The sequence below is a fragment of the Daphnia carinata genome, chromosome 5 (assembly GCF_022539665.2).
Source record: "Daphnia carinata strain CSIRO-1 chromosome 5, CSIRO_AGI_Dcar_HiC_V3, whole genome shotgun sequence".
NCBI lineage: Eukaryota > Metazoa > Arthropoda > Branchiopoda > Diplostraca > Daphniidae > Daphnia > Daphnia carinata.
Genome location: NC_081335.1, coordinates 411,080 through 437,231, shown reverse-complemented (window position 1 = coordinate 437,231; position 26,152 = coordinate 411,080). Strand labels below are relative to the sequence as shown.

Here is a 26,152-nt window from a genome sequence, read left to right as displayed (position 1 = left end):
AACAAATGACGAACGCTTGCCGCCATATTGGACCGCGTGGTTTATAGAGAATGGCAAGTTTGTACCAAAGCAGAAGTGAAAAATAAAACAAACACAACCTGAAAAATGGATCATAATCAAATTTTACTGGATGCTGTGGTAAGCGTTGTTCAAGGTTTTTAAACATCCATTAGACTTTTTTGCTCACTATTAAATTATGTAAAAAATCCAATTGAAAACAACGGAAGTCGGTCTGCTTCCGGCATCGACAGTGCAAGACTTCCATTTATCTTTAAATTAGTAAAGGTTTGGAATGTTTTGAAATCAAGTACACCCAATAAGTCTATAAAGTCAGCTAGCGTTTAACTTTAGTGGCTTCCAAAGTTGTTCATGCTTGCTTGTATGTTATTCTCTCATTACATTTCTTCCTTTACTCAACCGTTTCATCCAATTCCATTTACAGATAGAGTTTCCTTCACAGCTTCTTGGAGAAAACAGTGATGGCCAACAACAAGAAGGTTCACTTCTTTTATCCCAAGCAAATCAGCTACCGATCTCTAATCAGAACATGGTTGAAATGGGAAAAAAATTACTGGAAGCAGCATCAGAGAATAACTTAGAATCAGTAAGATCGTTAATGACAGGTGGAGCACCCTTCACAGGAAATTGGGTAAGGATTTCTAGGTTATGTTATAAATTAAGGAAGTATGGGGATTCACATTTTTATCATGTTTTTATTTTCCAGCTTGGTACAACACCCTTGCATGCAGCTGCTAAGGCAGGCCATATTGAAACTGTGGAGCTGCTTTTAAAAGCTGGCATATTCAGGGATGCTAAAACAAAAGTTGACCGTACAGCTTTACAGATGGCAGCTGAAGAGGGTTTCACAGCTATTGTTCAATTGCTGCTGGAAGCAGGTGCTGATATCAATGCCAAAGACATGTTGAGGATGACTGCTCTTCATTGGGCTGTTGAACGCGGCCACCGAGATGTTGTCATGGTTCTCCTTTCGTATGGAGCTGATGTCGTAGTTTTTAACAAATTTGACAAAACGGCAATGGATATAGCCTGTGATAATGGCTTTGAAGATATTGCACTGCAACTTGAGGTATGTCATATTGTTGTTTCCATATTGCGAAGTGTGCCTTCATTCAAGTGTGAATTCAGGCTACGATGCTTCAAAGAAATAATAAAACCCAAAGTCCCATTGTGAACGGAAGGACAGAAGCGATCAGACATATAAATTCTAGCCATGAAATCAGCTCAGTAAAAAGCCCTACCTGGAAAACTTCACCTGAAGAAGATGCCCTGGAAAAATTGACTGCCACCACGCTTAACTGTATGAGCTTGCAGTCTTTATTGACTTAGGGATAATTAACGAAGCCGTATTACATTTTTTTTTCCAGCGGAGTCGACGTCACACGAAGCTTTGAAACTGCTGGAATCCCATGGCATTTCCTTTTTACCAGTGGATAATTCTACATTATTGACATCAGCCCTTGAAAGTGGCCAAAGTATTAGTTTGACAGGTAAATCCTGTTCTAGTTTCTATGAAAAAGGTATTCTCTTAACTACAACATGGAAATAAACATTCTACAGAAGCTGGCAAAATGGCATTAAATCATTTGAAAAAAGATAGCCATTCTGTAGCTCAACCAGCTAAAGTCGCACCGGTGGCAAAAAAGCCAAAGCTTTCGTCTACGCCTAGTTCTGGTCATCCAAGAGTGGTCACAATTACCGCTGAACAGTTTATGGCACTTGCCGGCCGATTGCAAAATAGAGGAAATGGTACAGGCAAACCTGTGATTTTTTCACTTCCGAAAAACTTCTCTCTTTCAGCTGAGAAAATTTCCAATACGAAACCTGCAGCGCCATTAGCCGCCATTACAGTCGCTGCTCGCAAAGCGTCAATTCCACAACCAGATTCAAGTGCGCCAGGGTCGATCACGAGTCAGGATATGCAAAACTCATTGACTACTGAGTGCGCAACTGAAGCCAAACCATCCCATCTTCATTTGAGTATGCCTATTTTGACCGAGGATGAACCATGTTCAGAACCAACTTCAATTGAAGTTAAAAGCACAAATGGTCAATATCACGAAGACCACATACCTACACCTTCCGAGTTTGATTTGGTCTCATCCCAAGAAGTCTCTATGCCTTCCTTAGACATCTCATCTCCATCAATAGCGATTATAGAAACGAACAATAACCCTATTGCAATGCATAATCCTGCGGGCCATAATATTACGCCAACAGTGAACGCTGGAACGGATGATATGAAACTTCATTTTTTCAAATCCGGTCAACTTAAAGGATCAGCTCGGACGACCCCTATGACAATTTTGTGTCAAAGAAAACGGAGGAAATCTGTGACGTTAGAAGAAGCAGAAGAAGAAGACTGTTCAACAAACGCTGTTGCATTAGCGTTGACGCATTCCAGGTCAGCCCAGACGCAAGGTCAGCAACATCACCAACCTACGTTGAACAACGCTGCGCCACCGCTGGATGCCGAAGATGACATGTTTGTCAATGAAGAGTCTGAATCGAGCCACGGCAACAATCCTCCAGTTTGGCTTTCGATTATGGAGGAAGAAAATAGCCAATTCTCCGCTGGAGCTGCTGATAATGACGACGATCTCCTTGATCCAAGCCGACTGGCTGCGCAACTGGCTTCAATACGACAAGCTGCCTCCCAGTATTCGTTTAGTAGTTGATGACCTGTATGTGACTATCTCCATATCGTAAATTTACCTACACCAGCTTTTGGTGTTTCGTTGACAAACTGCCGTCTGACAAAAGACAAAAAAAAAATGGAAAAGAAGAAAAAAGAAAAAAAAAGAAGTAGAAAGAAGCGCTCTTCTTAACCAATCTTCATCTCTTCCTTCGTATTCAATGAAAAGGTTTATACTCCCGAGTCAAATATTGTTTTTATATTACGTATAGAGAAAATGTTGAATAATTGAAAATAAAGAAAACGCGTCGGAATTATTAATTGCAAGTGGGCAAACTCGAATCGGATTGGCGCTGCTGAACATCGATAATCCTGTCGAAAATGATTATTTTTCATGCACACAGAGTTGATTAATCGGATAAGTGAGCCGAGATGCAAGAATTCCAGGACAGGAGGAGAAATATTACTGGTCTACTCACTTATCCTTTGAAAAAGCCTCAGAGTAAATTCATTATTGTTTATTTTCCCTTCCTGCCTTTGCTTCTGGGCACTTGCGAGGTTTTCTATGCAGCGTGTCACACAAGAAACAGTGGGAAACCCGATGACAGCGTTCACGTGCCGGAAGAACTCGTGAAAATGTGCAATCGCTAGGAGACTTTAACCGGATCAGAGGCGTGAGTACAGCAACCTTACAAAGTTCTTCGTAGGGACTCTTTTAAAAACAAAAAAATGGACTTTTTGACATTTGGCAGAAGCGAAAAGGAAGAAAGCGGAAGTTGTACTGTTTGAAATTATGAATTCGGATTAAATTAGAAAGATAAGGGAAACCCAACCGAACGTAAAGTCGAATTCCTCAATTCGATAGACTTCTCTGGGCCCCTGTATCTTAAAAACTATAGTTGTGAAATTATTGGATTATTGTCGGTATTTTCTTCAGCACTATTCTTATTTGCAATGTTTTTAGTCGGCCTCATTTGTGTTTCATTACGTTACATCTTATCGCATAATGAAAGTCGTAACTCCAAACAAGAACAAAATTTCCAGTCGTAGTATAAGTTCTTGACCTTTTACTGATTAATATACAGTCGGGTTTTTTTTCTTGTTGTCTAAAGTAAGATTACACAAAAATTTCTGAATATTTTTGCATAAATTTCGAAAAAAAAAAGTTTGATAAATAGCCGCTAGGTGTCAACGGCGTTGCGAAAGGGAGGGGTGAGGTAAACGCCATGATTGGGGGTATTGACAGGGCAGCGACAATGGCGCCTCGCTGCGGCACTAGTATGAAACTCAAGCTGCCAGAGAGAGCCGAAACCGCTCTTCTGTCGTAATGCCGAGCCGAGTTTTGTAGCGACGGAGGAGAACGTGAGAGCCGAGACCGACTCCGCCTGACATCTTGTTTCGATCGTCAGATCCTATTATTTCCCCCCTTCGACTCTGTGTGTGTGGTGTTGCTGCTTGGCTTTTTTCTGTGAGCTCTCTCTCGTCTCTAGTCTCTCACCCTGACATCAGTCTTGTGTAAGGATTCTCTCTACAGCTCACTCACTCACTCTTTCCCTCACGTAAACTTAATTTGGCCAACGCGGCCGCCGCCCCGTCGAGTGTGTGTGGATGTGTATATGCGTGTCTCTCGCTCGTTCTATACTCTATCGCCTTTTGCCAAATCCCCACCCCCATTGCTCACACAACACACCACCCTTGGTGTATGTGTTTGAGAGAGAGCCCAGTGAAATGAGAGCCTGACTTATGCTCTATATAACGGCACCAAGAATGCGGAAAGTGACACATTGTGCTGTGCTGCTGGCGGGGCCTCATCAACATCAGGCGTCGCCGTTCTTCACCTACAACCAAATCGCTGCTGCCTCTGTTTGAAAACACAACCAAAGTTTCATTTTCATCCAAGTTATATTCATCAGCCAATAGGGCCATCATCTCCACCATATATTGAGTACTCTGAAAGAAGAATATTTCATCGTGACTGTGTCTGTGCTTTACTACACACACACACACACAGCCAAGTCGCCGAAAAAGCCGTCGACTCTGTCTATAGACCGACTCTCCTCCCCTCCCTATCCCCCTCCATCCTTTTTCTCTCCCCTCCCTCTACACACACGAGACTAGACGACAGGGGCCATTCAGTTTTGACACGTCCGTCCCACACCCCTCGCGTCGTCGTGTGTTTTTTTTTTTATTATTTTCGGACACAACGTAACTTGGGAAGACAAAAAAACCTTTTTGACTTGAAACAAACCGACGCAAGTCATTTGTGTGTATGTGAAAGTGTTTTGCTTGTTCTATGCGTGAAAGGAAAAGAAAATCGAACGCCATTTGCAGTCTCTCACGCCGGAAAAACGAAAAAAGAACCGAGAAAAACCAGGGGAATTTTTGACAAATCTGTTGTGGATTCTTAGACAATCACACAAAACGCCCTTGCTCGACATCACCACCTGGTTTATACTCTGCTGCTACATACTGACAACCACCACAGAGAACGGGACATTGCAATCTGTGCTCTTCAAGTTTACGTTGAAAAAGAAGACATTCATCCCAAGAACAAAATTTTTGTTATCATTTCACAGCCCTGCTACTATTGCTGAACTCTTTCTAGTATTAGCCAGTTGGTGGGGAATACAGCACGATGGCCTGCTGCCTGTCTGAAGAAGCAAAAGAACAACGACGGATAAACCAAGAAATTGAAAAGCAGCTCCGGCGAGACAAACAGAATGCCAGAAAAGAACTCAAACTGCTACTGCTTGGTATTTATAATATTTCATTCCTTGTTTTTTCTTCATATTTAGTTTTCAATGCAGTCTTTTAGCGATTCTGGAAGAAAGTAGCAGGTTTTCACCTGAAATTCTCAAGCTTCCTTGCTGTTGCTGCCTAGGCTGTTGTTATCTTGTTCTTCTCCACATTCTTATCACAAGATGTAGATAGTGCAGGTTCAAAATCCACATTTAGTCACTGACACAAATCAGTTTTTTTCTCGATTACAGTAAAGTTTGCCCCTCCACTTAAACTATTTAATGTCATCAAACTGCCCAAGCTGTTGCCAGTCACAACTGGTGGAAAGTCAGGGTGGACATCATGCAATTGTTTACATTGTCAGGAATATTTTTAGAACGTTGTTGCTCTGCCCTGCAATTGCTCGTAGCCTTTTTATCTTTTTTTTTGCCAACCCATCCACGCTGCTGATACGTAATATAAAGGCTGGAGCTGCAGAATGTCCTACTCGTTTGTTGCAAAAAGTAAATTTTTTTTCTGGGTAGGCGATTCATTTAGTATCGGTATTTGTTGGAATTCTTCTGGCAATGGTGGCCGGTCAGTTTTTTCTTTCTTTTTTGTATCCTGAGATCTGTCCATCATATCTGAATTTTCTAAGCTTAGTGTTTAGTACAGCGTTCGCTCGTGCATGGTGCAAGCTGTGTCCGGTTTTGCTGGCGGGGAAAACACGCACAGCCAGACACAGACACACATGAACGGGTGGGTTCAAGACACGGTAATTTTATTTTTTTTTTTTCCAACTCTCCCGTGTGCCGAGCAACGTGTGAATAAAAAAAAAACGTACCTCGGGGCGCTTCGGGACTGTAAGTGCGGATTGTAAACCGATGTTAAGCAAAGTGCGGACTGGAAACTGAGAATAAAGAAGGGAAAGGGAACAACAACCTTGCAGGGCGTTGGATGATTTCTTCAGTCACTGGCAAGATGGCGTCTGCTAAGGTGAATTCTTTCAGGTTCTCCTTTTATCATGTAAGAAACACCACTTTGTGATGGACATTCGGGTAGATTTGAAATTTGATTCAATGGTGCGAAATTCGCGTTATTTTTGCGAGTGGCCGTATTCGTTTTGATGAGTGTTGTGCGTTGAAATCACCTGCCGAAGAGCAAACACCTGATCCAAGTGCTTACAGGGGGAGAGGGAAGGGATAGAGAGAATGTCCAGCTTGACAACAATGAATTGCGCTGGTCGTTCGCTAGTGGATCAGCTCTCGTGCTGCTTCCAGCGACGGCATATGGATGGCAATCCCAGACAGCCTTCACTGGTTCCGCCATTGCTAGCCATACCTGCCTTGAAACCGAAAAAGTCACGCATTAGAATGGACGTCGTGATGCTTTTGCAGGGCAAGACATTTGCATTTTCTCCCCCCATTATTTAAATCAGGGGTGACAGAATTGAATTACACCTTGTCGTTATTCCATTTGCTCATTCGTATATGAGCAAACGGAATTATTATTGTTGCGTATGTCAAATCTGATTCCATATTTTTATCACTAACAAAATTCTTTCCTTTGTTTGATCATTTCCAGGTACGGGAGGATCGGGAAAGTCGACCTTCATCAAGCAGATGCGCATCATTCACGGTGCCGGTTATTCCGACGAGGACAAACGGGGTTTTATCAAACTCGTCTATCAAAACATATTCATGGCCATGCAGAGCATGATACGAGCTATGGATATGCTACACATCTCATACGGAGACTCGCCTAATATAGTATGTATTAAAAATGTTTAACAATATGTCGGTTAAATTCGTACAATGAGATATATCTTCAGGAAAAAGCGGAACTAGTCCGGTCCGTTGACTACGAAACGGTCACAACTTTCGAAAGCCCTTACGTTGAAGCCATACGGGATTTGTGGAGAGATCAAGGCATCCAAGAATGCTATGACCGGAGGCGTGAATATCAACTCACTGATTCTGCTAAATAGTAAGAAAACCCGATTCTCTTCTTCAACTGTCGTTTATTCCTATTAAAACAGCCCTTTGTCTATTAATTAAAAAAAAAAAAACAAGTCTGTAGCATTTTGCTTGTAAAAAGCTCTCGTATAATGTTATTTGCTTCCTAGTCTAGTTTGATTCGTTGATGCCAGTATCTGACATTCTTCCCGTTGCGGAACTATTTTTTTGTGTGTGTCTTTTCCCTTCCGCTTTTTACCTTCTTACAGCTATTTAGAAGCGCTAGACCGTATTGCAGCTCCGGATTATTTACCCACACAGCAAGATATCTTGCGCGTTCGAGTACCCACGACGGGCATTATCGAGTATCCGTTTGAACTGCAGGAAATCCGCTTCAGGTACAGTAATTTCCCGCTATTATTCATTTTGCTTTGAAAATTGATTATTAATCCAATCATTTCGTCTCCCCGTGCGCCATTTTTGACCTTTTTTTATGACTTGGGCCATCTCTGAGTGTCATATCAATAACGTGATTCATAATGTTTTGTTAAAGCTATTTGGACGAATACGAACGGATTGTGTTGCCCAGTTATCTGCCTACTGAGCAAGATATTCTTCGCGCTCGTGTACCGACTACGGGCATCATTGAATATCCGTTCGACTTGGATTCAATCATCTTTCGGTCAGGATTAAAACTGCAGTAGCGTTGGGATTGCAGGGCTTTTCTTTAAAAAAACCTTTTTTGATGGTATACGTCGCTAGTAATTCAGTAAAAATGACCATACACCCTAGGTTGATCAAGCAAAACAGCTTATGTAGATGAGACGGTGAATTTTCGTAATGAAATTTAACAAATAATTGCTTCTTCTCGCAGAATGGTGGACGTCGGAGGACAGCGATCCGAACGACGGAAATGGATTCATTGCTTTGAAAATGTTACTTCCATCATCTTTCTCGTTGCTCTAAGTAAAACAAAGTTTTTTTTATAATGGCAATCAAAACTCTTACACTCATGTTAATTTTTCTTTTTCATTAGGTGAGTACGATCAGATTCTTTTCGAATCCGACAACGAGAACCGAATGGAAGAGTCGAAGGCTTTATTCCGTACTATCATCACGTATCCATGGTTTCAGCACTCGTCAGTCATCCTCTTTTTGAACAAGAAAGATCTTCTAGAAGAGAAGATTATTTACTCCCACATAGTCGACTACTTCCCCGAATATGATGGTAAATATTCTTTTCTCACTCTTGTTTTATTCTCTCCTTCTTATTGGTTGAAATATTGTCCCCTCCACACACACGAAAAATGTCATTTTATTGTAATTAAAATGTGCTCACAAAGGACCCAAACAAGACCATGTCGCTGCACGCGAGTACATCTTGAAAATGTACATGGCTCAGAATCCAGATCCTGATCGAAGTTGCTATTCGCACTTCACTGTCGCCACAGGTTTCATTCTTAAAGCAAGCCTTTGCGCTTCCAGCAAATATGTTGATTAGCCGAGCAGTATTTTGGCAAAGTATTTGCTAGTTTGAAACAAGTTTTTCATTTTTCTGTCCCGCCCATTTCCCCTCCATTGTGAATTTACCATTGGTTCATTACGGTGCTAGTGCAGTAGTTCCTCACGTTGCTAATGCCTTCTCCCGTGAAATGTTTGCTTTTTTTCAGGACCACAGCGTGATGCCATAGCAGCTCGGGAGTTTATTTTACGGATGTTTGTCGACCTGAATCCTGATTCGGATAAAATCATCTACTCCCATTTTACGTGTGCTACAGGTAGTATCGCTTACTTTTTCTTTTTTTTGCTTATCAGTCACCTACATGTATGTCAACTGATTTACACAATTTTGAACCCAGCTTTTATCAGGGTAGCTAGATAAAGAATCGCTTTGTTGGCCAGCCGGTAGAAGTATGTCGGTCGGATATTTGACTTGACATCTAATCGAATTTAAAATTCCTTGACAGATACTGAGAATATTAAGCTGGTGTTTTGTGCCGTCAAAGACACAATCATGCAGACTGCATTGAAAGAATACAATCTGGCTTAGAAAAAGAAGGCCAGGTTTAAAATTGTTGCGATCGCCAGATAAACTTGCATTGGGGGGAGAAGTTGTTCAGGTATTGTCGGGTGAATGGGGCGTACATCTTTGCTGCTTCCACAATTAGTTTGCTATGCAATGGAACAAGAGGGAAAGGGAGGGATGTATGTAAGCAGTACTTAGTTGTTTAGACTTAAACTATATTGGCGTGTAGGTATATCCATTGCTATGATGAATGATAATTAATTCTTGCTTTGTTTGTTTTGTTTTGTTTTTTACCCCTTTTCACAGATACGGAGAATATTCGTTTTGTATTTGCCGCCGTTAAGGACACTATACTACAACTCAACTTGCGGGAGTACAATTTGGTGTGAATTTCTTCGATCCCTTTCCTGTTTTTCACGAAAAAACGCAAAAAAAAAGTTCATTGAAGAATCCGCTCTTGCTCTCCCTCCGCCTCAGTCCTCCTTTACCCCACCCTTCTTAAGTCTTCAAAGGAAGAAAGAAGAAAAAGATATATAGGGATGGGAAGTGAACATAGCAAGAAGTCTGGTTCCATGGTTACTTGGGATTCGGATAGCGTGCGTTTAAAAAAAAAATTGTTTTCAATTTCCTTCAATTTCTTCTCTTGATTGCCCAATTAGTTTAAAACCACAGTAAATGGGTGAGAAAAAAAAATCGTAGTGGTGTGGTGAAATGCCGTTAGAATCTGAACGCTGCGCTCTCTTACTCTCTTTGCCACTTTTTTAGGGAGAGGGAGGCTGATATTCGTCGTGACTTGGGTTCAACAAGTCAAGTTGTGAATCGTTCGCAGAGCTCAGTGACCAAATGGTGTTACCTCTTCCTCTCCCCTGACACAACCGCGTCCTCCCTTCGCCCATCTCCGCTCTGTGTACATAATGAATTTAAGAAAAAAAAACAAAAAAAGCAAAAAAAAAAGCAAAAAAAATCGTCGATGATTTGTTTCTTCCTCTCCTATCTCTTATGCTCCGCTACCCTCCTTCAGATTTCGACTCCCCAAAAGAACTCGAGTTAAAAAGTTCAATTAGATACAAACATGTAGAAGAATTGCTTGAGTTTTTTTGTTTTTTTAAATCCCGTTTCGACACGAAAGTATTTTTTGTTGTTAGAAACTAAGGGCAAAACACATTCTGTATTCAATGACATTGTCTGTGTGTGTGCGTGTGTGTATGTGCATGTTATATGAGATGTGCTGATCACAGGCGAAACTAACGTGTAGACAGGTTTTGTAAGAAGGTGCGCAGGTTAACTGAAGCAGAAGGCGGGGGGGAAGAAACATTGCCTAGCTAGAATCGTACTAATATTAATTATTATAACAGTTTTGTCACTGCGTGTTCATTTCGGCGCGGGAGACAAAGAAAATTAAGACAGAAAGGACGATACCCTTTTTTTTCCTGCACTGACCGCCTCCCCCCCTTCTTCTCTCCACTGCTCCTCCTGATTTCGGCTCTAGTCTCGCCCCCCAGTTGTTCATTATTGGGGACATGACATAAGAAAAAAAAACAATTAAGAAATTAAATCTACAGCGGACCCCTGAAATCTATACGTTATTCTTCATTTCTTTTGACTGTACTTAAAAGAAAAAAACGAAGTCATCGGCCATTTTAGTCGCAAATTGATTGTTTTCGCTCCTCCATCATGTGTATGTGCAATTTCCATTTTTTTTTTTTTTTTTTATAATTCTCCCTATTCCTTTCTTCCAAACCCATTTCTCCCTCTTATCTTCCCATTTCTCACTTGTTCTATATACTGTGACCCGCCTACCACCCATTCCCTATCCTCCCAGTTTTGATTCTTTTAGTTTATATCAATGAATATGTTTGTTTATATTTTGCGCGCGGATGGGGCCAGGCCATCAGTTTCAAATTACTTTCTATGTTAGGGTTTTCTTGTAACCCCTTCAAGAAAGATGACATAAATTCGTAGTTCTTTTATTTTTATTTTTGTTAATCAGAAAAAAAAAAGTAAAAAAGGAAAAAAATCATTCACTTCCCGCCACTTGTGTGCTGTCTTGCTCGAAAAACATTGAATAATGGCGGTGTCTTGACTTTGATCCCGTTTGATTTCATTCGCTATCTCTAGCTCTCTCTTTTTTTTTTTAATTTTCCTTTGTAATTCTATTGTATTGTACTGTACTGTGTACTGTATTGATGATTTAATCCGACATTGGAAATGAAGAATGGTTGAAATGATGTGTTGAGAATGTTAATTTTCAAAATTCATTTGATATTAACTGGTTATCGATTTAATATTGTGGGATTGCACATTCAGTGTGTTCAAGTTACGAATATTTAGCTAATTCTTTACTTACAAGAAAACCAATAGTTTTTTAGGAAATCAATGTTTAACACACAATTTAATCCAAATTTTAACGCTTATTTACAGTGCAAGAGTCGCTACAAGCAATAAGTTTTCTTTTATTTTCAAAACGGCTGATTTAAAATGAAAACCAAGAACTGAATCAGAATCAGCGTTCAATTTTCACTATACTGTGTCATTTTCATCGAATCAGAATCATGTATATTTATCTAGATTTAATGCTATTATTTTTTAAAAGGAAAATATTTTAAGCCCGACAATTTAAGCCCGGGCTTATTTTTTAACCCAACTTTTACCGTTTTTTACGTTTTATTAAAAAACTATAGGTCCCACGAGAAAACAACCCTCATATTCATGATGCCCGTTCAATTCTGCATCGAAACTATGTATTTAAAGCGAAATCTAAAATTTTGCCAAAATTGAAAAAGTGAGAAGGCTATAGCCTTCCCACTTTTGTCAAAATCTGAAAAAATCAAAATCTCTTGAAAGGCGATGAAAATCACACAGTATAACACAATTTTAACGCTGATTCAGAAAAAGCCATTTGTTTTTTTTGTCAAATAAGCCGTTTATAAAATAATCGTCATTTAAAGATAAAGTCGGGCTTATTTTTTTTGTCGGGCTTAAAATTTTCTCCTATTAAAAAATAATATCAATAAATCCCGATAACTCTATATAATTCTGTTTCAAAATATAACAAGGAACACGAAAAAGAAATTTGTTTTTAATTAGAGTTTATGGTTTTTGTATAATCAAAGAAGTTTGATGTGTCCCGTTAGCGCTGTAGCGTACTGGCGCGCTAGTAATGGTTTCGATTTGCACACACACTAATTTTATATTATAGATTACTCCAAAACTATAAGATCTACATAAAATCACATTCCATTTTCGTGTTCCTTGGTTAATTTTGAATCAGAATCATATATATTTATCTAGATTTAATGCTATTATTTTTTAATAGGTAAACATTTTAAGCCCGACGATATAAGCCCGGCCTTATTTTTAACCCAACTTCACCGTTTTTTACGTTTTATTCAAAAACTATGAGTCCCACGAAAAAACAACCCTCATATTCGTGATGCCCGTTCAATTCTGCATCGAAACCATGCATTTACAGCGAAATCTAAAATTTTGCCAAAATTGAAAAAGTGAGAAGGCTATAGCCTTCCTACTTTTGTCAAAATCGTAAAAAATCGAAATCTCTCAGAATGCGATGAAATTCGCACAGTATAACCCAATTTTAACGCTGATTCAGAAAAAGCCCTTTGTTTGTTTGTCAAGTAAGCCGTTTTTGAAATAATTGTCATTTTGCTAAGGCCTTGCTTCCTTTTTGAAACCCAACTTCACCGTTTTTTACGTTTTATTCAAAAACTATGAGTCCCACGAAAAAACAACCCTCATATTCGTGATGCCCGTTCAATTCTGCATCGAAACCATGCATTTACAGCGAAATCTAAAATTTTGCCAAAATTGAAAAAGTGAGAAGGCTATAGCCTTCCTACTTTTGTCAAAATCGTAAAAAATCGAAATCTCTCAGAATGCGATGAAATTCGCACAGTATAACCCAATTTTAACGCTGATTCAGAAAAAGCCCTTTGTTTGTTTGTCAAGTAAGCCGTTTTTGAAATAATTGTCATTTTGCTAAGGCCTTGCTTCCTTTTTGAAACCCAACTTCACCGTTTTTTACGTTTTATTCAAAAACTATGAGTCCCACGAAAAAACAACCCTCATATTCGTGATGCCCGTTCAATTCTGCATCGAAACCATGCATTTACAGCGAAATCTAAAATTTTGCCAAAATTGAAAAAGTGAGAAGGCTATAGCCTTCCTACTTTTGTCAAAATCGTAAAAAATCGAAATCTCTCAGAATGCGATGAAATTCGCACAGTATAACCCAATTTTAACGCTGATTCAGAAAAAGCCCTTTGTTTGTTTGTCAAGTAAGCCGTTTTTGAAATAATTGTCATTTTGCTAAGGCCTTGCTTCCTTTTTGAAACCCAACTTCACCGTTTTTTACGTTTTATTCAAAAACTATGAGTCCCACGAAAAAACAACCCTCATATTCGTGATGCCCGTTCAATTCTGCATCGAAACCATGCATTTACAGCGAAATCTAAAATTTTGCCAAAATTGAAAAAGTGAGAAGGCTATAGCCTTCCTACTTTTGTCAAAATCGTAAAAAATCGAAATCTCTCAGAATGCGATGAAATTCGCACAGTATAACCCAATTTTAACGCTGATTCAGAAAAAGCCCTTTGTTTGTTTGTCAAGTAAGCCGTTTTTGAAATAATTGTCATTTTGCTAAGGCCTTGCTTACTTTTTGAAACCCAACTTCACCGTTTTTTACGTTTTATTCAAAAACTATGAGTCCCACGAAAAACAACCCTCATATTCGTGATGCCCGTTCAATTCTGCATCGAAACCATGCATTTACAGCGAAATCTAAAATTTTGCCAAAATTGAAAAAGTGAGAAGGCTATAGCCTTCTCACTTTTCCAATTTTCTTCTAATCCTAGATTTCATTAAAAATACATTATTCCGATTGGAAATTGATCGCTGATCACGAAAATGGGGTATATTTTTATATTAGGCTTTCTACTTTTTGAATTAACCGTAAAAAACAGAAAGCCGGGCTTATTTTGTCGGGCTTATATTGTCGATTGTCTTATTTCTTGGCTTATTTGTCGTTATATGAGGATTGTTTTCTTGTGGGACTCATAGTTCTTGAATAAAACGTAAAAAACCGTGAAGTTGGGTTTAAAAAAATAAGCCCGACATATCTTTAAATGACGATTATTTCAAAAACGGCTTACTTGACAAGAAAACAAATGGCTTTTTCTGAATCACCGGTAACATTGGGTTATACTGTGAGATTTTCATCGCATTCCGAGAGATTTCGACTTTTCCCGATTTTGACAAAAGTGGGAAGGTTATAGCCTTCTCACTTTTTCAATTTTGGCAAAATTTTAGATGTCGCTTTAAATACATGGGTTTGACGCAGAATTGAACGGGCATCACGAATATGAGGGTTGTTTTCGCGTTGGAGTAAGAAAAAATTTGTTTTAATTTCAATAATGTCAAAATCCATAAATTCGGTCAAATAATATATATTTACTTTTGAAAAGGACGGGAAAAACTGTTTGATTCTTGTTAACTGAGTCATGCATAAACCAGAAAATTAGTTGAAATAATCTATTATTTGAATTACATTAGTCTACTAAACAATTCAAAATTTCGAGAGAATCTTTCGTGAATTTCGATAATTAACACACATTTACTCTAGCAAACCGATATCGTTAACAATTTTGGTTAACTCGACGATGTAACCTCTCCAAAGTTAGTATGACCAGTCTCCTTTGCATGCTGCTGGGCTTGTGTCTGGCCTGTTAAAAAGCAATGGCACACCATACATTTGAGAGTGAAGTGGTTTACGTCTGTAAACTGGTGGCTAGCTCTCGCTTCTGCCGCCAACTCTTCGGCCTGCTGAAGCACCGAAGTATCTGTAGTAGGGAAGAGGGTTTTGTTTGAGCTACCCTATATCAGACACCAAATCACATTATGCCTTCAATTGTTTACATATATGGCAAAAACATGTAAACTTACGTCGAATGGTTCCAAGTAGAGGGGATCGTAGTGAATTCCATCGTAGATCAACAGTATTCTCTGCCCGTAATTTTGATCTTCTCCAAACTTGTTGATGAGTGAGTGCTGAGTATTAACAACATCAATCTCCAGTCCAAAATAGGATGATAGAATGGCTAGTTCAATTGCCCCTCTCCAGGAATCATCCTGTTGCAAACAAAATATGCAAATAAGTATTGAGTACACTATATGAACTTATACCTGAAGAATCCACTTTTTATATTCTTTGTTTGGCTTTCCAAGCAGTGCCTCATTGTATTGTTCTGTTTGACTAACTACTGTTGATGCAACTAATTCTCTCATAAAAGAGCTTGATGTGGGATCAGGTTTGCCTAAATAAAACAATATTATTTTGAATAATATATAGGTTAAATTATCTACCTGAAAGGCAAAAACCAATGCTTGTAAAGAGGCATGAATTGTCAGATGGTACAACTTTCCTCATTAGTATGCCTGTTGGTGCATCTTTTAGTAACTCAGCACCGCCTTCACTGTGTGCCGAAGGCAAGCACTCTGATGACTGCACCACTGGCAGCTCTTCTACAAGGAGGGTATCTCTTTCTTGAAGACCACAGTCACCAAGAGAGACACTTTTGTCAGAGATGTCCAGAGCAATTGGTGGGAAACCTCGCAAGATTTTAACCAAGTGTACAGGAATCTGAGTGGATTTTGATAGTTCATCTAGTAACTGATCAACTCTGCTGGTTAATGTCAGGGTTGAAATAACAGATTGGCCGCCTTTGTGCTTCACACGTAATTGCATTTTTGACGCCATTGCTTGAAAGCAAATTTCTTGTACCCGAACCTCTACGGTAGGCGAAATAAAAATAGATAATCCACTAGAGTTTGTCTGATAACAATCTGGGGCATCAAGCTAGATTCACAAGCAGTCGAAGTTCCCGAATAGCTACACAATGCAAATTCTTGAAAAAATTCTGAAACCAATGTACAATAACCAAACACTAGAAAATTCAATTCAACGTCGTCCGCTGACTTTCTTTCTGACACACACTAGAGAGAACGAAGCATGTTAAATTACAAATAAACTACTATAAAATTTATTTTGACCTTAATTTTATGGTGTGCTCAATTTCCTACAGTCTACTTGTAATTTAGATCAATTGTAATAATATTAACTCTTTATTAACCTGCTGGATTAGATTCATGGCGTTGCTGTTGTTTACTAGCAGACGCTTTTGTGAGGAGTGACGATAAATGACAAAAGATTATCAATTGCCTTCGGTAAAAAAAAATCTTTGGTGTCCATAAAACCAGTCACTTGACGTAAACTAGTGATTTTCATTATACACAAACGGTATACCATTATGCCTTTTCTCGAGAATCTGATGGAACGTCTCAACCTACAGGAAAAGCGTAACACTTACGCTTCCATAGCAGCTGGTATACTAGTAAGTATAGACAAATGACGTCATTCATTTATTCTATTCCACAAAGCAATCAGTATTATATCCCATTTATTCTTCCTTCATGTTATTTAATATAATTAATTCAATTCTTTTGTTTAATGCAGCAGTTTGCATCTGGATGGTGGATGATTTTTGATGTTGCTGCACGGTACCCATCCATGGAAGTTTTCCACCATGCCTATCATGTTTGTGGAGTTGTGGGCACCATTTCTATGATCATGTAAGGAGATCAGTAGTAAAACACTATTTGTGAAATTGGAAATGTTTTTTCTTAAAGGATTAACATGGTGAGCAATGGCGCAATTCGAGGAGATAGTTATTCTGAAGAAGGATGCCTAGGTTCCCGTGGTGCCCGTGGTTGGTTCTTCCTGGGGCTTGTCCTGGGTTTCACTGCCCTCATAGCATCCTCTTGGATTCTATTCCAAGCCTATATTATCCCTGCAAACACTCCACAGTGGCCTGGAGTCGGACTCTTCACACAAAATCTTTGCATATTTTTATCGTCTCTCATGTTCCGATTCGGCAGATCCGAAGAGCTTTGGTCGTCTTAAAGTGCAGACTTTGAAATATTCACAGCAAATAGGCTGATGAAAACTATTTTAATGTGCATTCATAACGTCTATATTGAAGCACGCGATAAGAACCTTTTTCGTTTTCACTCACATTTTCTTCTATTCATTTCCATTTGCATTATTACCAATCGGTGTGTGATACTCTCAATACAGAAAAGCGTACACTAAGATTACTTTCAGCTATGTAAGGGTAAAATAACGAATTTGAAGAAAAATGGAAACAAAAATAAAAATGAAAGGAGGAAAATGGAGAAGGCACCAGTGGATATCTATCTTACTGGAGTTTGTTTTTGAATCGGACACTTCTTTGGCGCACATACAAGCTCACACAAAAACAAAACAAATGAGAAAGAAATAAATTTTTCAAGAGTTTAAACACCAAACAATCTTATCATAGACATATTCCATGTGCCGAGGAAAACAATTTCATCTAAGAATCTCATCGAAAGTTTCCAACTGACTAGTCAGTTGACAGATGAGAGGCGCCCCGAAGTACGATAATCTAATGGATTTTTTGGATGCTTCATTGTACGTTTCTTATTTGCTTTAAAAGCGACCCCTTTTCGAAGGCGGTACCAAGTGAGCAGGCAATTCGGCTGGGATGTCGTGACCGTCTAGTTTGATGTTGATTAGGTGCATTGCCAATGCGAATTCATCCGAATCGAGCATGCCGTCCTTATCGACATCAGCTAGCTTCCAAACTTTACCTAAAACTGAATTTGGTAACTTCGATTTGACCATCTCAGACTTGGCAGCTGGAAATAGAAGTAGAAACACAATGGTTGGAATTAGAAAACCTACACTACATGGCAACTAAATTGCAAGAAGATCCAGCTCACCTGCTCCCGTAACTTTTCCGTCGATTGGATTGAGACTATCAAAGATATTGTCGGATTTGTAGCGATCTTTATTAACAATCCATTCAGGCTCGCCGGCACCAGCATCAATTCCTTCGCCTTTCAAATAGCCGAACGGACTGGCCTTTTCACTAACTCCATCGAAAGCGCCACCTTTGATCCCAGAACCATTAGGCTCAGCCGCGGCCCTGATCACCGATTCCTGTGGTATGACAGACATTAGGCGGGCTATATCTTCAGCCAGCATCCGGTCAACTGCTTCCAACAGCCGTGGCTTTAGAGGGGGAAACTTCGTAAAATCATGATGAACTAGTTGTTCCTATTTTCCCAGGTAGCAATTGGTCGCAAGTATTATTATTATATAGATATATATATTTTTATATGTTTAAATGACATCCTACCTGCATTTTCTTGATGTCTGGGAAGTCGCCCGGTGATATTTGGTGCTCTCGTTGAATCTGTTCGTATATTTGGCCCAAGTTTTTGATGAGCTCTTTCTTTTTGGCGTCTTTTCCAAACATGGTGGGAAAATCTTTCCGCAGGGCGCTAATGATATATGCATGAACCTAACAAATTTAGGGAACAAAATAATAAAACTTTCGTCTATGCATGCTCAATGACAAATTACCTTTGCCAAACGAGCACGCTTAATTAAATCGTTAAGTTTTCGTAAGGCGGCATTCCGCGGTAGGGATTGCAAGTCCGCAAACAGGTCCTGTTCTTCGGCTTCGAATAATCTGAAGATGGCAGAAAAATGTTTTTGAAAATTTCCTTTCATTTCTAAAACGTGACCCCACGTGCTCGTTAACAAAGACCAAAACACAAACGAACGAAACTCTACCTTCTGTTCATGTCGTAACGTAAAGGTTGATCCCAAAACGAACCGATGTAGACACGAGCCACCTCGGGCGTATTTAGCACTTTACCGAGAGACCACATAAGAGCACCGTAGACTCTCATTAACTGCTGATGATCAATCATATCGGCCTGGTACAATAATATATTGAATCAGAGGTGCTGATACGTAATTTTTTCTATAGCGAATGTGACTCACTTTATTAAGAATGATCCGGATTTTATCGTCATGTCCTCGTAACGCTTCGATAGAACGCCTAAACTCATCGGAAATGTCCAACTTGTGGGCATCGAAAAGTAGAATAATTCTATCAACTCTTTCAGCAAACCACTCCAGTACACCGGTAAATTCGTAGCCTCTGTCCGTCCTCTGCTTTTCGCCCGAAAGGATTCCAGGCGAATCAACGATGCTAATACCTTTCAGGACCGGGGAATCGACCGTAGAACACTGGAATCGGTTAAGAAAGGCATTGCCGAATTTGGATAGAGGCCGAAATTGTTTTTTGGGATCGACAACAAGGGCGTTTCCTGGTATGACGCCTTCCGTATCACCGTGCATGACAGCAATGAACCTATCAGTGGTTGGTTCGGGTCCGATTCGGATTCCTACGTGGCAACAAATTTTAGTTAAGGAATACAGGAAGTTGCAAAAAAAAGGGAAAAAACAAAAAAAAAAAGTACCAGGAAAGTCTTTTTCTAATAAGTAGCGAATGAAGGTTGTTTTGCCAGTAGAGTATTGGCCAACCAGAAGAATCATTGGCCTTGCATCAAAATCAGGATCACTCAGTTCAGGTGAGTGGAAATCATGGAAAAAGTAAGTCTGCTCTAAGGGCAAGATCTTGCTCTTGTAGATCTTCTTTAGTCCTTCGACAACACTAGATTGTGCATGAATAAAGACACAAGTAGGTTAATTGATATTGGAATTCACCCTTACAAACACTTAAATCCTTATTTCTGTTAAATTCTTAGTAATTCTTATGGTTCATTAAGCAAATAAACAATCAGTTACTTCAGCGTAAACACTGTTTTTGGTAAACTAATGTGAATTCTGAACTAGCTAAATAACATAATTTCTATGTAGAGCATACCTAGAAACAAAGTTAACAATTAACCTATATTTCTTCCAAAGTAAAAAATATCTGGGTAATGCACTAGCTGATATTTTGCTTAGAATACACACCTATCGTAGATCTCAGGCTGTTTGTTGCGGGCTTCATCTTTGCTCAACCAGCTGAACATTTTTTAGTTGTTTTTGCCCTCCTTATGAAGAACGAGCTTAGCGTAATTCTGTTGAATGGAGGCCAACAATTTCTGCAACAACGGAATGTTTTTAAATATTCGGGTTCCAAAATTCAGATAAAAGACACTTACGTCTGGCGAGACCTGTCTCTAAACAGAACACACACCCCTTTCGAAAACTCTCTTGTGTGTTGGGAAACCACCACAGCACTTCACTACGTCAGCTTCGTATTTGAGAGTGGGGGGGGGGGATAGTGATTCAAACGTCCAGAGCTCCAGCACAGACAGTGGAGAAGCAAGATTTCAAGCGTGAATGCTGGAGTTATGACGTGAAACGGAACTGCTTCTTGATAAATCATCAGGCCCTTGGCCGCCCGATAGAAATTTACTGTTGTCGCCAGAGTGCTCTGTAAGCGACCACAGCTCGGACCGTGCCCCAGTTGCTAACGACCTCGGTTTCTACACTGAGTCACGCGTGAATTTCAATTGCAACATCCCGAATTTCAACATAATTAAACTAAACTAATTTACGTTGTCACCAGTGGTTTTTTCATTGGCGGTTATCCATACATCTAATAGTCTTTAAAAGTTGGTCTAAATTACCAATATGTAAACTTAATAAAGAACGTGGCAAACATCGTATTCCAACAGGAAATATTGTGCTATCTGAGTTCTTCCTCAAGGAGAATTCCGACTTTTCCTGTTCTAATTGTTAACTGTAAATGAAGCGGTGTGTCGATGAAGCTAGATAGAGAAAACGATATCGGGCGACCATTACGGTATTGTCCGTTCATATCTATAGCTCTTGAACAGGATCATTAAAAAACAAAAAACATAATTTTGTCGACTCACATGTTGGATCCATCCTTCGCATTCAATCAGCTGATGCTGTATTTTGAAATGGCAGATATTCTGTTTCAGTTTCCTTCCTGCATTATGTTCAGTAAGACGGTTAGAATTACGTGTGTAATTGGAATCCCGGACTTCATATGAAGAGAGAAATAAAACATTTTTTATAAATGGCTTGCTTAATTAAATTTTAATCGAAGAAAATGGGATAAGTAAAAATTACATAGCTATGACAAACTAGGGACAATCCGCAAAATAGGTCGGATCGAGGTTCTCGAAAGCAATGCCATTCACACATAATCCATTATGGACGGCGGGCATTAAAGATCGATTGTCGCGGATTAGCCATGCTAGACTGCAATCACATTTCATTAAATCTAAGGTAATTTAAAATAAGTTAAATTTTAAAACTTGAATTAGCCTATATAAATGAATATTTAGAAAGCGTATATACTCGATTCAATATCGATGTAACCGACAGCGAACGGTAGGTTCATCTGTTCCAATATACCAAGGAAGACGGCCGACTCGAAACGGGTCAAGTTATTGTTAGATAAATTAATCACTGCCATCGAAAAATCGCCTGTGAACGAAAGGAAAACAAAATTTAGAATTCCAATGATCACCTTTCGGCAAAATAAAGTTAAAAACTACCTTGAAAAGTTCCTGGCTCGATGGTATTGATCGATGCGGATGAAAGCGATAGTGTGGTAACTGGAAATGTGAAAGTGAGCGAACCAGTTTCAAGTACTGGTAAGCTGTTGTCATCAAGATAAAGGTTTCGCAGTTCCGGTAAAGAATTCATTTGCTCGGTGGGTACTCGCGTCAATAGATTGCTGTTAAGTCTCAATGTAAACAAGCGAATAGTTGATGTTAAGATGATTGAATCCAGTAAAGCTGCTGCCATAGTGTCACCCAGTTGATTTCCGTTCAAAAAGAGCGTTTGCAGAACAGCTGGGGTGAGATCGGGGAATTCGACTAAACCAGTGCTGTCCATGACATGCAGTGTGGTAAGGGCGGGCAACGTGGGCAGACGGCCGATGGCTTGCAGATTGGTGGCGAGTCCGATTTCTACTATCCTCAGACTATTGAATCCAGCCAAGAATTGCAAGTTAGGCTGTTGGCTAAAATCGCAATAGAACGTGAGGAATGTGTCGGCGTAATCACGCGACAGACGGAATGCATTGTCATCCACCCGAAGCGGAACTCTAGGCTCCACTTTGCTTGGGCAGTAAACTCCGATGAGTTTTGCGCGAGAAGCACCTAGAAGATCGGCCGGAATTATGACAGACTCCAGCGGACTCCTTGACCATTGCATTCCGAACGTTTCGATGTCTTGTGCAGACGTTCGGTTAAATACATCGACAACGTCTTGAACGGGCACCTCGGTGCATACGACTTTGAGACCTCCTCCTACGTCCACTGTGCAACTACATGGAGTATAATCTTCTGGACAACTTGCGCGGCTCATATCGCCGTCAACCATGACAGATATTTGGTCATTGTCTGCCACAGACGGGTTGACAGCCAGGACCAATATTCCTACCACTAACTGTATGATATTAAATAAAAAACAAATATAAATTATATGTTTAGCTAAAAGAAACGTGTGATATATTAAATAGTTACCGCAAAAATGCTGCCGATGTGTTTGCATGGCATGGTGTTGCTGTATGTCTCAGTAAATGACAATGAAGAAGAGCAATAAGCTTTTGTGCACAAAGCAACAAAAGCATTTTTATCTGAACATTATATCAGATTACGTAAGACAGTTGGTTCCAACAGTCCACCTATTATCTGAACGATACTGGGATGCTACATCTCTAGATTATACGTAACCCTTGTAACGTGAGAAGTGCATTAAAAATCCTACCGGAGCGATGCTGTGCTAGGGCATAGGTTATGCCAGCCAAATTTATAAGTAAAAAATTACTTTTCTAACAGCAAATAAACTTCAAATGTTATAGCCGTTTGGCTACAAGCTGGCCGGATTATTTCACTGTGGTCTGCACCTAAAGTACGGAGAATTTATTCAACATACGATACTTCAAAATATTAAAACCATTTACCATTATATCTGAATTTCTGTAAGAGTTTTGCAGCATACCATGATCTTCATAGCCATCAACATCCTTTGAACAACGACTTTATTAAAATTCCGTCTGGCATCGTCAGGAAAATTGTCACGATGCGCTTTTGCTACAAAACAAAGGTTAATTCCTTTCAGGAAATATTTTTAAAAATTCTATACACAACGATGACCAATGAGAAAAATCGAAAGAGCTTACCTTCGAAAGTTTGTAAGATTGAAGGTATATTTCCCTGCTGCTTACAGCCAATTCAACTCCATTTGACTTGATTGGCAAAAACATAAACAAGTAGGTGATCCAACAAGGCCTAATGCAAACAGAGACACACATTAGCACTGGACGATGAAAATATAACGTGCAGTTGCAATAAAGGTGATCATACAGTAAAACTATGCTAACGTTTCGGATAGTGACAATACTAATGAACTATTAATCGATGAACAATTAAATCCAAATCTTAATGCAACCCTCTACTCGTTCCGTCTTCGTTTTCCTTTTCGAGCGCTAGCACCGATGCAGCCAAAACGAAAATAAACGTTCAAGAAACGACCAGTCTTATCTTATTTGTCAACGGCCTTTACAACTCCATTCTTGCTGTTGGCAATTGGTAGCGCAAGTTTAGTAGTGTGTTGTTTCGAGCATAACGACTGTTCCACAGTACACAGCATTAGCATTCAAGACATTTTAGTTTCTGGTTACAACTTATCTTTAACAGTTTTTTTGTTAATTTCCACGTTAATGACAAGCGAACGACAGGTAAATATGTTGCAAACGCCCCACTGGGTTTTTCGGCTCGTAAGTTTTTATTCTTACATTATTCAACATTATTTCAATTAGATGAAACTAGCACCTTTTAGTGAAGATGAACAGGCATTGGAAATATTGAAATTCTGTGACTATTCAATTAAAATATCCAAGGAAATGGCTATCAATGGTACAGGTAAACTAGATTTGATCTTCGGATCAATTGAAGATTTTAAAACTCATCGCCTTTTTTGCTACTACTTGATTTAAATGGTCATCGCTATGCATTATTGCTAATTGTACATTGTCAATATTTCCCCCGTAACACAGCCCCCCGACCTATACGAGTGTACACAGATGGGATATATGACCTGTTTCACCTTGGACATGCAAGACAACTAATGCAAGCCAAATATCAATTTCCGAACGTCTACCTCATAGTCGGAGGTATGAAATCACACGTTTTACCTGTATCATACCTGACCCACCATTTATTCCCTCCCTTGAGATTCTATATCTGCTTCAGCCTGATGGTACATACCTTATTATTTCAAAATATTTTTAAAGTGTGTAGCGACAAAAAGACCAAAGAGAATAAAGGTCGGACAGTTATGGATGAAAACGAGCGCTATGAAGTGGTCAGGCATTGCCGTCATGTGGATGAAGTTGTTCCTGACGCTCCTTGGACGTTGGATGACGAGTTTTTGGACAGACACAAGGTTATGACCTAGCTATATCTTTGCCGAAAAACTGTTAATCTCTCGTTTTACTTATAGATCGACTTCGTTGCTCATGATGATGCCCCATACGCAGCGAGCAGTAATGACGACATTTACGCGCACATAAAAACAAAAGGCATGTTTGTTGCTACCCAACGCACAGGTCAGTTCCAGAGTAAACGGCTTAGATCAACAGTAAACTATGGAATAAATAAATCACAGCCTATTCTTCTCCTAGATACTGTCTCAACTTCTGATATAGTGGCGCGTATTGTAAAAGATTACGACGTTTACGCAAGGCGAAATTTGGCACGTGGATACTCAGCAGAACAGCTCAACCTTAACTTGATTGATGTATCAATTTGATTCAACTTGGAATACTTTTGCCAGTATCAAAATACCATCATTCTTAACCTTTTTCTTTTTTTTCACTTCAGCAAACAAAGTATCTAGTAGAAGATGAACTGGAAAAAGTTAAAGAAAAATGGAATGAATGCCTTGAGTACTGGAAAAAGAAGTCAAAGGATTTCGTTGGCAATTTTGTCACCTATCATTTGGAAACACCGAACCCTCTTGAAAGTAAAGTACCTGAAGAAGAGAACAAGCCCTAAACCAATACCTCAATTGTATTGGTTGTTTTTCTTTATTGTTTTTTTTTTGTTTTTAACTTCCTGAGAGCTTGCAATACAATGTGGTTCTTTTAGTTAAAAAATGACTCAAGGATAAATCATATCTGCACACAACTGGGTGGCAATTACAATTTCTTTAGCTTAATAAACCTAAAGCGAAGCTTGACTCGTGTATAACGGGTTAGAACTATTCCGTCGATTTGTGCAAACATAAATTTTGGTTCTTGGAAAAATAAAGTCAGAAGATTGTTTCACAGTACCTTATTGATTTAGTTGTCGATGAAGCAGAATATCTCAGATATATTGTTCGGATATTGGTAGAAATTCATTTGTAACTCTGACGACCAAAAACGTTATGTACAACACACGGATTCACAACCTGTTGTTCTTCGATCACCATTCGTGAATAAACGAGCATGCTGATACTTTAAAGTGTCATTTCAAAACATACCCAGTAGCGCCACAAGAGGAAAAATGAAGAACTAAAAACGATGACATTAACAAATATAGAAGATTTGTTTAAAACAATTTGTTTCCTTTTGACACACAACTCTCACCTAAAATTGAAAAAAAGAAATAAATAAAAAAATATTGTACGACTTTCTTACTCATTTCTGACAATTAAACATTTCGTTTGGTTTTCGTAAGCACTAGGCGTGCATTAGTCTGCTAGTTTGAATGCGTTCTCAAATTGCCTGAAATCTTTCTTGGAAAATTGTTGAAGCTATAACAGATTCGATTGTTTGCTTTCGCCTTAAAGTTTTGAGTAAACGATTTTTAATTTAGGTAAACCACCATCTATTAATTCGAAAATTGTTAATC

General features: G+C 39.1%; 7 protein-coding genes across 13 annotated transcripts; 4 read left to right on the top strand and 3 right to left on the bottom strand.

The window, feature by feature from the left end:
* Positions 1–2: 2 nt before the first annotated feature.
* LOC130696919 (GA-binding protein subunit beta-1-like) lies at positions 3–2,974 on the top strand. Of its 2 annotated transcripts, none has more exons than XM_057520054.2 (6): positions 3–138; positions 443–649; positions 725–1,087; positions 1,147–1,318; positions 1,386–1,508; positions 1,579–2,974. In XM_057520054.2, exons 1-6 carry the CDS (start codon positions 106–108, stop codon positions 2,694–2,696), a joined length of 2,016 nt encoding a protein of 671 aa, XP_057376037.1. In that variant the 5' UTR covers positions 3–105; the 3' UTR covers positions 2,697–2,974. The 2 variants fall into 2 exon arrangements, with proteins under 2 accessions (XP_057376037.1, XP_059351348.1); XM_059495365.1 differs by lacking the exon at positions 3–138 and adding an exon at positions 214–320 and having other exon boundaries at positions 447–649.
* Positions 2,975–4,358: 1,384 nt separating this feature from the next.
* On the top strand, positions 4,359–11,411 carry LOC130696936 (guanine nucleotide-binding protein G(q) subunit alpha). Of its 4 annotated transcripts, none has more exons than XM_057520075.2 (8): positions 4,359–5,406; positions 6,956–7,140; positions 7,203–7,357; positions 7,880–8,008; positions 8,201–8,292; positions 8,363–8,554; positions 8,997–9,104; positions 9,659–11,411. In XM_057520075.2, exons 1-8 carry the CDS (start codon positions 5,289–5,291, stop codon positions 9,739–9,741), a joined length of 1,062 nt encoding a protein of 353 aa, XP_057376058.1. In that variant the 5' UTR covers positions 4,359–5,288; the 3' UTR covers positions 9,742–11,411. The 4 variants fall into 4 exon arrangements, with proteins under 4 accessions (XP_057376058.1, XP_057376057.1, XP_057376059.1 ...); XM_057520074.2 differs by lacking the exon at positions 7,880–8,008 and adding an exon at positions 7,596–7,724; XM_057520076.2 differs by lacking the exons at positions 8,997–9,104; positions 9,659–11,411 and adding exons at positions 8,670–8,777; positions 9,294–9,469.
* A 3,525-nt stretch (positions 11,412–14,936) lies between these two features.
* LOC130696942 (ubiquitin thioesterase OTU1-like) lies at positions 14,937–16,359 on the bottom strand. Of its 2 annotated transcripts, XM_059495448.1 has the most exons (5): positions 16,234–16,358; positions 15,731–16,154; positions 15,551–15,681; positions 15,311–15,496; positions 14,937–15,241 (listed from the first exon to the last, which is right to left on the bottom strand). In XM_059495448.1, exons 2-5 carry the CDS (start codon positions 16,122–16,124, stop codon positions 15,017–15,019), a joined length of 936 nt encoding a protein of 311 aa, XP_059351431.1. In that variant the 5' UTR covers positions 16,125–16,154; positions 16,234–16,358; the 3' UTR covers positions 14,937–15,016. The 2 variants fall into 2 exon arrangements, with proteins under 2 accessions (XP_059351431.1, XP_057376067.1); XM_057520084.2 differs by having other exon boundaries at positions 15,731–16,359.
* Positions 16,360–16,548: 189 nt separating this feature from the next.
* LOC130696959 (transmembrane protein 50A-like) lies at positions 16,549–17,518 on the top strand. The gene is made up of 3 exons (XM_057520100.2): positions 16,549–16,758; positions 16,884–16,996; positions 17,054–17,518. The coding sequence occupies exons 1-3, from the start codon at positions 16,675–16,677 to the stop codon at positions 17,325–17,327; spliced, it is 471 nt and encodes a 156-aa protein (XP_057376083.1). The 5' UTR covers positions 16,549–16,674; the 3' UTR covers positions 17,328–17,518.
* Positions 17,519–17,635: 117 nt separating this feature from the next.
* Positions 17,636–20,618, bottom strand: LOC130696924 (EH domain-containing protein 3-like). The gene is made up of 9 exons (XM_057520060.2): positions 20,432–20,618; positions 20,241–20,371; positions 19,742–19,935; positions 19,260–19,666; positions 19,047–19,192; positions 18,834–18,942; positions 18,607–18,771; positions 18,188–18,524; positions 17,636–18,103 (listed from the first exon to the last, which is right to left on the bottom strand). Exons 2-9 carry the CDS (start codon positions 20,297–20,299, stop codon positions 17,895–17,897), a joined length of 1,626 nt encoding a protein of 541 aa, XP_057376043.1. The 5' UTR covers positions 20,300–20,371; positions 20,432–20,618; the 3' UTR covers positions 17,636–17,894.
* Positions 20,619–21,335: 717 nt separating this feature from the next.
* On the bottom strand, positions 21,336–25,607 carry LOC130696934 (oplophorus-luciferin 2-monooxygenase non-catalytic subunit-like). The gene is made up of 7 exons (XM_057520070.2): positions 25,591–25,607; positions 23,437–23,545; positions 23,218–23,347; positions 22,778–23,160; positions 21,803–22,700; positions 21,603–21,731; positions 21,336–21,525 (listed from the first exon to the last, which is right to left on the bottom strand). Exons 4-7 carry the CDS (start codon positions 22,808–22,810, stop codon positions 21,386–21,388), a joined length of 1,200 nt encoding a protein of 399 aa, XP_057376053.1. The 5' UTR covers positions 22,811–23,160; positions 23,218–23,347; positions 23,437–23,545; positions 25,591–25,607; the 3' UTR covers positions 21,336–21,385.
* On the top strand, positions 24,042–25,349 carry LOC130696944 (choline-phosphate cytidylyltransferase A-like). Of its 2 annotated transcripts, XM_057520086.2 has the most exons (6): positions 24,042–24,178; positions 24,313–24,429; positions 24,550–24,701; positions 24,759–24,864; positions 24,940–25,055; positions 25,139–25,349. In XM_057520086.2, exons 1-6 carry the CDS (start codon positions 24,076–24,078, stop codon positions 25,310–25,312), a joined length of 768 nt encoding a protein of 255 aa, XP_057376069.1. In that variant the 5' UTR covers positions 24,042–24,075; the 3' UTR covers positions 25,313–25,349. The 2 variants fall into 2 exon arrangements, with proteins under 2 accessions (XP_057376069.1, XP_059351265.1); XM_059495282.1 differs by having other exon boundaries at positions 24,759–25,055.
* Positions 25,608–26,152: the final 545 nt, after the last annotated feature.

Coding starts and splice junctions, on each gene's coding strand:
- LOC130696919 (XM_057520054.2), top strand. CDS start 106: ATGGATCATAATCAAATTTTACTGGATGCTGTG. Junction 139..442: donor AAATTTTACTGGATGCTGTG/GTAAGCGTTGTT, acceptor TTCCATTTACAG/ATAGAGTTTCCTTCACAGCT. Junction 1,088..1,146: donor ATATTGCACTGCAACTTGAG/GTATGTCATATT, acceptor GTGTGAATTCAG/GCTACGATGCTTCAAAGAAA.
- LOC130696936 (XM_057520075.2), top strand. CDS start 5,289: ATGGCCTGCTGCCTGTCTGAAGAAGCAAAAGAACAACGACGGATAAAC. Junction 7,141..7,202: donor ACGGAGACTCGCCTAATATA/GTATGTATTAAA, acceptor ATATATCTTCAG/GAAAAAGCGGAACTAGTCCG. Junction 7,358..7,879: donor CTCACTGATTCTGCTAAATA/GTAAGAAAACCC, acceptor GTTTTGTTAAAG/CTATTTGGACGAATACGAAC.
- LOC130696942 (XM_057520084.2), bottom strand. CDS start 16,124: ATGGCGTCAAAAATGCAATTACGTGTGAAGCACAAAGGCGGCCAATCT. Junction 15,682..15,730: donor CATTGGTTTTTGCCTTTCAG/GTAGATAATTTA, acceptor TGTTTTATTTAG/GCAAACCTGATCCCACATCA. Junction 15,242..15,310: donor TCTACTTGGAACCATTCGAC/GTAAGTTTACAT, acceptor TGTCTGATATAG/GGTAGCTCAAACAAAACCCT.
- LOC130696959 (XM_057520100.2), top strand. CDS start 16,675: ATGCCTTTTCTCGAGAATCTGATGGAACGTCTCAACCTACAGGAAAAG. Junction 16,759..16,883: donor CCATAGCAGCTGGTATACTA/GTAAGTATAGAC, acceptor TTAATGCAGCAG/TTTGCATCTGGATGGTGGAT. Junction 16,997..17,053: donor GGCACCATTTCTATGATCAT/GTAAGGAGATCA, acceptor TTTTTCTTAAAG/GATTAACATGGTGAGCAATG.
- LOC130696924 (XM_057520060.2), bottom strand. CDS start 20,299: ATGTTCAGCTGGTTGAGCAAAGATGAAGCCCGCAACAAACAGCCTGAG. Junction 19,667..19,741: donor ATTAGAAAAAGACTTTCCTG/GTACTTTTTTTT, acceptor GTTGCCACGTAG/GAATCCGAATCGGACCCGAA. Junction 18,104..18,187: donor CGGAAAAGTTACGGGAGCAG/GTGAGCTGGATC, acceptor TTCTATTTCCAG/CTGCCAAGTCTGAGATGGTC.
- LOC130696934 (XM_057520070.2), bottom strand. CDS start 22,810: ATGCCATGCAAACACATCGGCAGCATTTTTGCG. Junction 22,701..22,777: donor ACATCGGCAGCATTTTTGCG/GTAACTATTTAA, acceptor AATATCATACAG/TTAGTGGTAGGAATATTGGT. Junction 21,526..21,602: donor TTACATCGATATTGAATCGA/GTATATACGCTT, acceptor AAATTACCTTAG/ATTTAATGAAATGTGATTGC.
- LOC130696944 (XM_059495282.1), top strand. CDS start 24,076: ATGAAACTAGCACCTTTTAGTGAAGATGAACAGGCATTGGAAATATTG. Junction 24,179..24,312: donor AATGGCTATCAATGGTACAG/GTAAACTAGATT, acceptor CCCGTAACACAG/CCCCCCGACCTATACGAGTG. Junction 25,056..25,138: donor TCAACCTTAACTTGATTGAT/GTATCAATTTGA, acceptor TTTTCACTTCAG/CAAACAAAGTATCTAGTAGA.